Raw genomic sequence first — 9,533 nt, forward strand, 5'->3', positions numbered from 1 at the left:
GAGACATTTTAGTTTATGCTATCTGGAACAAAGACCTTGACTGGGTAATGGGAAAGTCTGCCTTTTTCCTCTGGGAGTTAGGCCTACTTCAGTTTCCCCAAACCTGCCATTTATTTATTTATAGACAAGGTTGTAATGTAGTTCAGGGTGACACTGGATTTATGATCTTGCCTCCACTTCCAGAATACGGAAACTCTGGGCTTTGTGCATGCTAGGCACCTTACAGACTGTGCAACATTCCTAGCATCTTTGAAAATAAGGTTCTGAACACTGCCCCTTCCCCACCCAAACTACAATCCACATTAATATACTTAAAAAATAGCATCTTAGACCATAAGCGCAGCTTTATACAGTTCACCTGGCTTTATACAGTTCTCTGTGCTTTGAAACACTGATCTAGGGCAGGTGGTTCCCCCTGGACTTGCTGACCCAGGATGCAGTTTATTTGTAAAAATGAACTGCTTAGTCTTGGTTGACACATTCAGTCTTCCTCTGCAAGGATGGTTTAAGCCATGCCTCTTAGAGCTTCAGAACCCCAAAGAGGATGCTGCTTGTGAATCGGAGAGGCAGGTGGAACCTTGCTGTAGGTCTAATAAACATGTCTTCGCTGTTCTTTTTCTCTGATTGTGTGTGTGTGTGCCCTATGCAGATAGCCTCTTAAAGTGTCTTAAAGGCTGTGCATCTACACTGACTGACTTCAAATAATATCAACAGCGCTTGGATCTTAAGCTCCAAGAGTGGTCCGGCTCTGGGCTGAGCCTTTGGTATGTCACACAACTACATCCTCTCAAAGGCTTTTAAGAGTAACTTCCCACTTAACAGGTGAGTAAACTGAGGCCACGGAGGAATGAGGAGCAAGGATTGGAGTGTAGCTGTTCCACAGGTGGCTCCAGTGCGGGCTATTCCTGACCCACACTTTGCGGGGAAGTAACCACCACACAACCCAGCCTCACATCCTGGTCCTCTTATTCCTTTAATTCTTTTCGTGGATGGGGGTGGGTGGGTGGGGGTTATGGTAGGTTGGAGCGTCTAGGACTAAAGGTATGCATGTATTAATCAGCTACTTAGGGATCATTAAAGGGGACTCAAATTTCACTTCAATTTTCCTTATTGCCTCATACCTTCTGACTTTTCTCGGCCCACTGGTCACATAGCCACTCACCCGGAGGACCCCCGGAACCACATCAGCTGTGCAGGATGAGAATTTCATGAGGATCCCTGCCTAGGCTTTGGGAAGGGCGGGGGGGGGGGTTGTGTGTGGGGTGGGGGTTGGAGGGGGGTTGCAAGGGGCTATCGCGCAAGTGCGGTCCCGACCTCCGCGCAAACGGCGGGCCTCACCTGGGCTCCAGGAAGAGGCGCCCCAGGCTCGGCAGGCCTGATTCGGTTAGTGCCCACGTCTCTGCGCTCCGCCATCCAGTTCTCCCCCTCCTCTGCCGCTACGCTCGCTTACTGGTGGGTGGGCGCTTCTCTCCGCGACACTTTGCAGACGCTCCCCTGCGCTGGGCATGGGCGCCGCCACTGCCGTCGGTCCCGGGGCTGGAGTCCGTGCGCGGGTGGGTGAGAGCGGGGCCTCGGCCCCTTGTACCCTGAGCACCTAAAGGCGGGGAACGGTGCCCACGATCGACACCCCCATGCCGGTTGCCCATTCTGGGACCCCTCGCCACGGTCGCCCCCTCCCACTTGTGGGACAAAGGGTGGGGGCGCATCCCCACGCGTGACCTCCCACGCACTGCGCACGCGCCCAGCTCCCACTTCGGGGAGGGGCTTTACTCGCCCACGCGAGTGCGGGAGGAATGGGCGGCTGGGACTGGGGAACGAACGCTTGCAGGATGGACCCCCTACCCCAAGATTGGAAGTTAGGGGTGGTTGTTTCTCCATTTATGGCATTGGGTTCGGAGATGGGCCATGATGAAGGGCTTTCTCATTCAGGCCAGGTGTCCCTGTGGTGTTGACCCCACGAGGAACCAAAGAATTTAAGGGCCGAACCCCTTCACAACCAAGATTCCTCTCGCTGAGCCCCCGCGCTCTGGGTCCATACTTTGGAAGCCTCTGACTCTGTCCAGAAGTATGGATCCTTTCCCCCCTCAGACTGGTGATCCTTCTTGACTCCGGAGGAACAGGTATTCCACCTCTCCAGGGACTGTCTGCTTTTGGTGACCTGCTTCTGTCCAGTGCCCCCAAGGGCTCAGTTGCTGGGTCTGCAGGAAGCCTCCTCGATATGAATGACAGAAACAACCGTTGGCGGACAAGTGAGGCACCTGGGGACCCTTTCTTTTCCCATCCTTAGTCTGACATTCTGGTTCCCTCTGTCCATGGGACAGCTATGGTTGGGGGTGGTCTATAAGGTTCAGGCCACTTCTGGGGTGACCTCTGCTGACCTCTCTGCAGTGAAGGACGAAGAGACCTTTGAGATCTCCATTCCTTTTGAAGAGGCACCCCACTTAGACTCACAAATCTTATACAGTCTGAGTCCCTCTCGGAGAAATGTGGAGGGTGAGCTGAGAAAGGGCATTGGAGGGACTGGAATCAGGTGGGGTACTGCCTCACCCTGGGGCATGACCTCCGTCCCTGCTGTTCTTAGAGCCTTCAGAGGGCACCTCCCCAACTCTGGCCCTGATGAGCAGTGTTAAGGCTCAGCTGCACATGGCACTGGAGAGGAACTCATGGTTGCAGAAGCGCATTGAGGACCTGGAGGAAGAGAGGGACTTCTTGCGGTGTCAGCTGGACAAATTCATTTCCTCTGCCCGGATGGATGCAGGTGGGGGCACACAGTCCCCCAAGACCCGCAGAATTCAACACCCAGTGTTGGTTGGACCTGATGGGGACTTGGCATTTTATCCTTCCACTAAGGCCCATGCCTATTTTAGGGCCTTCCCCAGCCATTTCCTTCTTGATTTCAAAGACTTCTCTCATTTCCTACCTTGTGATGAGACTGCCCTATAACTAACTCATCAGCCTCAAGCACTTGGCACAACTGTCTCCCCAAGTCTGTCTTTCCAGCCCAGGTTCCTCATCTTAGGGGAAATGTCCCTTTGTCAGTAGACCCATTGCAGTCTACTGGATTCCTCAGAGGGGCCCTGCCAGCACACCAGGTTTTCTGAATGATGCAGTCATCATCCATTAGAGGTACCCTGAAATCCCTCCACCCTGCTCTACATTATCATGCCTCATGTTTCTTATTCTTCAAAGGCTATAGGGGTCTCAGTGCCTCTTGTCTCCTAAGCTTCACCTTAGGGTCCTGAGCGGATCCCACTCCCTTGTCTTGCTCTAATCTATAACTAGTAACTGCATGGCGGTGTCACCTCTTCTGACAGGCAGGGTCCTATCTCATTAACCTGTGTTGACTGCCATTCCCAGCACATTCCCCACTCAAGGCTGCTCTTTCCCAGAGCTTTAGCCCTGGTTTCTTGGAGTACTTAGCCTTTATTCAGGCCATAACCCTAACCTCTGTACGTATCCAGCTGAGCTGCTGGCAGGCTTTCTCATTGCTAACCGTGGCAAAAGCTCTAGTGAAGGGTCTAGATTACTGGGGACCTAGCACTGGGATGGGGACATGCATGCCCTCTCTTCCTATCCTGGGTGACTCCCATCTTTCCCTGGTATGACTGGGCAGAGTCTTGATTTCAGTTCTCAGGAGTTCATCCTTCAGTAGATGCTGAGTCTGCGTTGGCTCCCTATCTAGGGGAAGGTAGTTAGCATTTCCCAGTACCCAAACTGACCCCTGACTTCTGTAGGAGTCTGATCTCCAACCCTCCTACCCAGAGGCACGGACTCTTCACTCTGCAGCTCCCCAGGATACACCTCCCCCACAGAAACTCTGCACAGCCACAGATCCTCATCAATCCCCTGGACCTGTTTCAGTCAAGTTCAGAGCCTAGAAAAATGCTCGCACGATTCCCTGAATCCCAGCTGGCTCTATGGCATTCAGTGTAGCTACTCTACTTGGGGACTTCACCCTGTACTCATTCCGAGGACTTGGCCTCCATGTCCATTTTTTCCCCTTCAGGGCAATGATAGGACATTGTGTCACAGTTCATTTTTGTCTCTCTTTAGAGGACTACTCCCGGATGAAGCCTGGATCTCGGAGGGTTGATGGGGACACCAGGGCTGGGGTTGGGGGAGAAGCCTCAGACCCTGAGTCTGCAGCCTCCTCCTTCAGCGGGGTTTCCGAAGAGGGAAGTGCCAGCGAAAGGAAGAGGCAGAAGCAGAAGGGAAGTACTGGCCGGAAGCGATTTGGGAAGACCAAGGCTCGAGAGAGGCAGCGGGGTGAGTGGGGAGTGGGTACATGTGATGGGTGTGTTGAGGGGTTGTGTACCCAGAATCGCAGTGTGAGCTCTATAGTGATGCTCTAACTCTCCATGTACAGAACAATCAGACTCAACTTCATCTCACAGCCCTTTTCGGTCCTGAGTTAATTTTAAATTTCGTTTTACACCAACCAGCAGATTTAGTCCTGTGTCATCAGAAAGGAGGTCTCTGGGCCCATCTCATAGGTGCCTCTCCTTTCTTCTGGTGTCCAGGCCTGCCTTCAATTTCCCTAGTCTATTTCTTGCTCAGGTCTTAACTGTTTTCCATCTTGTTATCCTCTCTCTTCCTGTATGGGGCTCCTCATGTGTCCCCACTTCCATGATTTCTTGCTTGCTTGTTTTCAAATCTGCGTGCCTTTCACCCCTTTTCGTCCTTATGCCTGCCTTCCTGTTTCTACCTGGGTTTCCCCATGTTCCCTTCCCTCATGAGTGTCTTTCCCAGTCCTCCTCTTTCTGCCCTCTTGGTCCTGCAGTGAAGGATGCTGATGGGGTCCTCTGCCGCTACAAGAAGATCCTGGGCACCTTCCAGAAGCTGAAGAGCATGTCCAGAGCTTTCGAGCACCACCGTGTGGACAGGAACACCGTGGCGCTGACCACGCCCATCGCAGAGCTACTCATTGTGGCTCCGGAAAAGCTGGCTGAGGTGGGAGAGTTCGATCCATCCAAGGAGCGCCTGCTAGAGTATTCCCGCCGCTGCTTCCTGGCACTGGACGACGAGACTCTCAAGAAGGTGCAGGCTCTCAAGAAGAGCAAGCTGCTCCTGCCCATCACCTACCGCTTCAAGCGGTGATGCCGCCGCCCTGCACGCCTCCCGCCCAGCAGATTGCTGGTTAGGTCGGGCTTCCCGGGGCACCGCCAGGGCTAGAAGCTGCCCTTCCTGAGCACTGGGCCCTGCTTCTCGGCCGCACACGCTAGGCACCCCATCTCCATTTCACCCCGCAGGGGCTGCCAGCTAGGCCTCCTTAGCCAGGAGTAGCCCATCTGCATCCCATGCAAAGACAGAGCATTATTCTGAGAGTTTAAATTAAAGAGACATGAAAATTTTCAATAAACTGGGCCCCAGGTTTTACTAGGAAGGGAATATGCTGGGAAGGGGTGGCCGTCGCCACGGAGACCGGGACAGGAGCGCTCAGCCAGAAGCCTCTAGGGAGGTTGGGGAGGGTAGGGTGTAATTAGCCCCAGGAGGCAGAGGTGGGAAGCGGAGAAGAAGGAGAAACTGAGGTAAGACGACTTTAAGAAGGCAGCGCCTGGGGCACTGATTCACTGAACGTTTAGCTGAGCCAGCCTGGTGGAGGTACCCGGGGCGCTGGGTAGACTTTTCCGCCTGCCCGCCAGGGGTCAGGAGATCTCTCGGAGGTGTCACATTCGGCGCTTGCGCAGCAGGAGCAGGGGCGGACAATTTAACGCGATTGCCTTGGCAACCGGGAGAGAGCAGTCAGGTTTAACCGTCTTGAAGTTAGTGCCTTGGGGGCCGAGGTCGGCGGTGGGGGAAGGGGTGTGTGGGAGGAGATCGGGCGCACGCGCAATGTGGATTTAGAATGGCGGATCCTCCCGAGCGCTGAGAAAAACGTGCCCCAGACCGCTACGCAGGCGCAGAAACCCCTCTCCAGTCACCGTGCGCAGGCGTCCCAAGCTGCGCTAACAACCTCCGCAGCGGCCTCGAACACCCTTTGTCGCACTGGCTGCTACTGTCCCACACACTTTCTCTGGCCTTCCGCGAGGTCAGTTTTTTCAGTTCTCTCCTAGAGAGCTAGGGACCGAAAGCTGAGACCTCGCCCCCTCCACCGTAGCTATCTGGCCCACCTCCCATCGGTCCTCCCTCCCTCTTCGGGTCTTTAAGCCGACAGGAGCCGAAGCAACAGCGGAAAAAGCCGAACTTCCCTCCTGGGCGTGAGACCTTCCCGAAGCAGTGGCGGAAGGGACCGATATTCTCCGGAAGGGGCGGAGTGACCCTGTGGAGCCTCCGGAAAGAGCCGAAGACTAGAATCGGGCTTAATCTCTAGAGGGGCGGTGAGCGAGCGCTGGAAACCTTCGGAAAGAGTCGAAGGCCCGGACGGTTAGGATTGTTGGAAGTGACTGACCGCTTGGACAGGGTCGGCGAGGGGTGGGACGGATTTCCAGAGGAGGCCAGAGACTGAGACGGTTTGAGTTGTAGGAAAATCCGTATCTTTAGAGGGGGCTGGTGTAGGGGAACGCGAAGACTCGCGGAATCCTCCGAACGTTGAAACGCTAGTTTCCGAAAAGTTACCGAAACTCGGGCAGCCGGCACAGTCCTCGCTTCGGGTGATTTTGACGGCGACGGCCGCCTTCCGACTGCTCCGTCCGAGAACAGCCGACAGGCTTCGGAACCGAGCTCGGGGAAGTTCCAGGGGGGGGCGGGTCGGGCGGGACGAGGGGGTGGAGCCTGGGCGGGGCGGGGCTTGGGGCTTGATTAGGTAGGCGACGGAGTGCCGGCGGGGGCCGGAAGTAGCCGAAGCCAGCGGCGGAAGTAGCCGGAGCGGGCGGGCGGCAAGGCGAGGCGAGAGCTGCACAGGGCCCTACGCGGCCGCCTAAGCATGTCGGACTTCGACGAGTTCGAGCGGCAGCTCAACGAGAATAAACAAGGTGAGGGCCCCGGGGTTGTGGGGTGGCTTCTTGCTTCGCCTTGTGCCCCCCGCCATTTCCCTCTCTTGTTCGCTTCCCTAGGGCCGCACGCTACCCCCCCCACGGCCCCCCCCCCGCGCGTCCGAGCCGCGCGCGCCGAGCTCACGTGACCTCTGGGCGCTGAGGGAAGGGGTGGCCGGCGAGGCTCAGGGCGCGTGCGCGCCGCAATAGCCCGCGCCCACGTGGTCTCGGCGGAGGCGGCGCGTTTTGTTAAGTAGACGCGTTGAGAGCGCGCCAGATTCCGTAATGCGAAGCTTTTTGTTGTTGTTGTTTTAAGTTTTTGTCTTTTACTTGAGAAAGATGAATTTTGGTCTCTAAATTCTGTCATTTTCTTTTGCTGCCTTGGCACTTCCGCTTCCGGTCGTGCGTACTTTTCTTTTCTCCACGCCCCCTTTGTTTCCAAAATGGCGGTGGTGAATTCCCCCCCCCCCTTCCTTTTCCTTCACGTGGACTGGCAGTGCAATCTCCCGCTGCTTGTAGGTTTCGAGCCTGTTCATATTTTTTTGATTTCTCCAGAACTCTCCTGCCTCGATGTTTCTGTCTCCGTCTCCGGCTTTGCGGTGTCTTAGATAAAAATGTGTCCTACACTTGTTTGCCCGCCAAAGAGGGAAGTCTGCGTTCTTTGTGCTCCTGTTGAGCATAAATCATATATGCCTTGGCTTTTTTTTTTTTTTTTTGGCGGCAGACAATATTTGTTTTCCATATCCCTAACAATCCCTAAACCTATCGGTTTTAGGCAAAGCCCAGGTCCTGTATCATTCCAAACTCGGGTACCTAAAGCCATTTACACTATAGGGATTGTAAAATATCCAACAGAATTGGGAAGAGGGAGCTGGCCCATTAACAGGTTAGTGGAGGCAGGTGCTCCTAAGGTAAGATCTTGTACTATGAATTTGGATCAGAAAGGCAAGCGGGCTATGTTGGTGCTGGTAGATTTAGGGATACCGAGGAAAAAGTTGATTTATAAGACATCTCTCTACAACCTCTTTTTTGAGACAGAAGAGTTTAAATTTCTTGAGGGTTGAGACTTAAGCTGTCTTGTGTTAGGGCACTGGATGAGACCTTGAGAATTCTTTGAAATGAAGCTGGAATTGAGAGAGTAGCTAAAACAGTACACGTGGAAAAGTAATTATTCTGAGTGTCCTTGGTGAGCTTTACTGCTTTGAGTAGTGTATTGCTTAAGAGTATAGGGCTTAGGGATTGAACATACCTGAGTTCAAATACCTTCATTACTCTATCTGACAGTCTAATCTGTTACCTGTATGCTGATCATCGATGCTTTGTTTACTGGGTTTTTGAAATTAGTGGTACATACTGACTATAGTTGTAATTAAACTCAGGCCTTACCATGTGTCAAGGCAAGGAAATTTGTTAAACTCTTAAAATCTATCCGTTTTTTCTGAGAAGGTTTCAGGTTTCTGCGTAGCCCCAGCTGTTCTTGAACTCACAGAGATCCTCTTGCCTTCTGCTTGAGGTGTGAGCCACCACCACCAGGCTCTAAACAGTTCTAAGTGAATTACTTGTAACAGTCTTCTGAGGACAAAATCGTTTCTTGTTTATTGAGCAGGAAACTGAGGCTCATTTAGGTTTTATTTTTATTTTCTCTTAAGAGAAAATGCTCCAAGCATTACTTGGAAAGCTGGAGCTGAGTTTAAATGGAGCAGTGTGTATATATAGCATGTGGCTTGGGTTATGCTAAATGCCTAACTAGCTATAATTGGTATTGTGAAGATAGGTGGATTTTGGCTCAAATAGACTGGTGGTGTTGTAGAAGGGTTGGTAAAGCGGATGTCAAATTTTACTCCCTCATGAGACCTGGGTAGTATAGATGTGACTTTCATTCAAGGAAGGGAAAAATGGATGTTAAAGCTAAGTTCCTGCTTTTGTGTAGATCTCTGACTACAAAGCCAGTTCCTTGTAGCTCTAGAGTGTCCCTCCCTGCTGATGTTGGCAACAGGGCCTGAGACCTGGCCTAGAAGGGTCAGTTGTTGGAGTTGTGTACATAAGACAACTACATTATTGCATTTTGAGCAAGTGAAGTTTCCTTTTCTTAATTGTCCAGCATCAGGATGTGGGAGAAGGTTCTTGTATTGCTGGAAGAAAGCTTGACCACTTTGTCACCTTGCCTGCCTATGGGTATTTGTCTCTGACCCAGCCTCACTCTCTCAACTTTAGCCCCCTTCTCAGTTCCTTAAGTCTACTGGGAGTTTGTGTCCTAGGCCCTTGGTATTGTCACTTCATCTCTGGGGTTCTTTGTTTTTGAGCAGGGCAGACATTTGGGACTTGTAAGTGGTCCCTCTTGGTGGTGTGGAGCCAGAGCTGCCTGGTTCTGTGCTTGTCTCAATATTCCACAGTTCTTGCCTCTGTCTAGCTCTTGATTGTTTTATTTTATTCTTTGCATGTATGCATGCAAATTCTTTGCTGTTAGTAGTTGACCCAGACTCTGTACTGAATGTTTTTTGCTTGGTATTCATTCCAGAATACAGCCTGGTACCTAACTTAGTGGCATTATAATTTCAGTCTGGGCTTCACTGTTTCCTTTTTTTTTTTTTTTTTTTTTTTTTTTTTTTTTTTTTTTTTTTT

At 52.3% G+C, this 9,533-nt stretch overlaps 2 protein-coding genes across 10 annotated transcripts in view; both read left to right on the forward strand.

Moving 5' to 3' along the window:
• Positions 1–766: 766 nt before the first annotated feature.
• Positions 767–5,359, forward strand: Ccdc106 (coiled-coil domain containing 106). 8 transcript variants are annotated; one of them, XM_021166461.2, is made up of 6 exons: positions 767–822; positions 2,089–2,249; positions 2,389–2,493; positions 2,582–2,758; positions 4,054–4,266; positions 4,781–5,359. In XM_021166461.2, exons 1-6 carry the CDS (start codon positions 767–769, stop codon positions 5,095–5,097), a joined length of 1,029 nt encoding a protein of 342 aa, XP_021022120.1. In that variant the 3' UTR covers positions 5,098–5,359. The 8 variants fall into 8 exon arrangements, with proteins under 8 accessions (XP_021022120.1, XP_029335387.1, XP_029335389.1 ...); XM_029479527.1 differs by lacking the exon at positions 767–822 and adding an exon at positions 1,345–1,383 and having other exon boundaries at positions 1,930–2,249; XM_029479529.1 differs by lacking the exon at positions 767–822 and adding an exon at positions 1,360–1,383.
• Positions 5,360–6,699: 1,340 nt separating this feature from the next.
• Positions 6,700–9,533, forward strand: part of U2af2 (U2 small nuclear RNA auxiliary factor 2) — an 18,082-nt gene continuing 15,248 nt past the window's right edge. The window contains exon 1 of one of the 2 annotated variants that reach the window (XM_021166459.2): positions 6,700–6,911. In XM_021166459.2, the coding sequence (XP_021022118.1) occupies positions 6,863–6,911 (49 nt within the window). In that variant the 5' untranslated portion in view covers positions 6,700–6,862. The remainder of the gene's footprint in view (positions 6,912–9,533) is intronic. The other variant, XM_021166460.2, reaches the window with a different exon arrangement.

This window comes from Mus caroli, chromosome 7, assembly GCF_900094665.2.
Source record: "Mus caroli chromosome 7, CAROLI_EIJ_v1.1, whole genome shotgun sequence".
NCBI classification, from domain to species: Eukaryota; Metazoa; Chordata; class Mammalia; order Rodentia; family Muridae; genus Mus; species Mus caroli.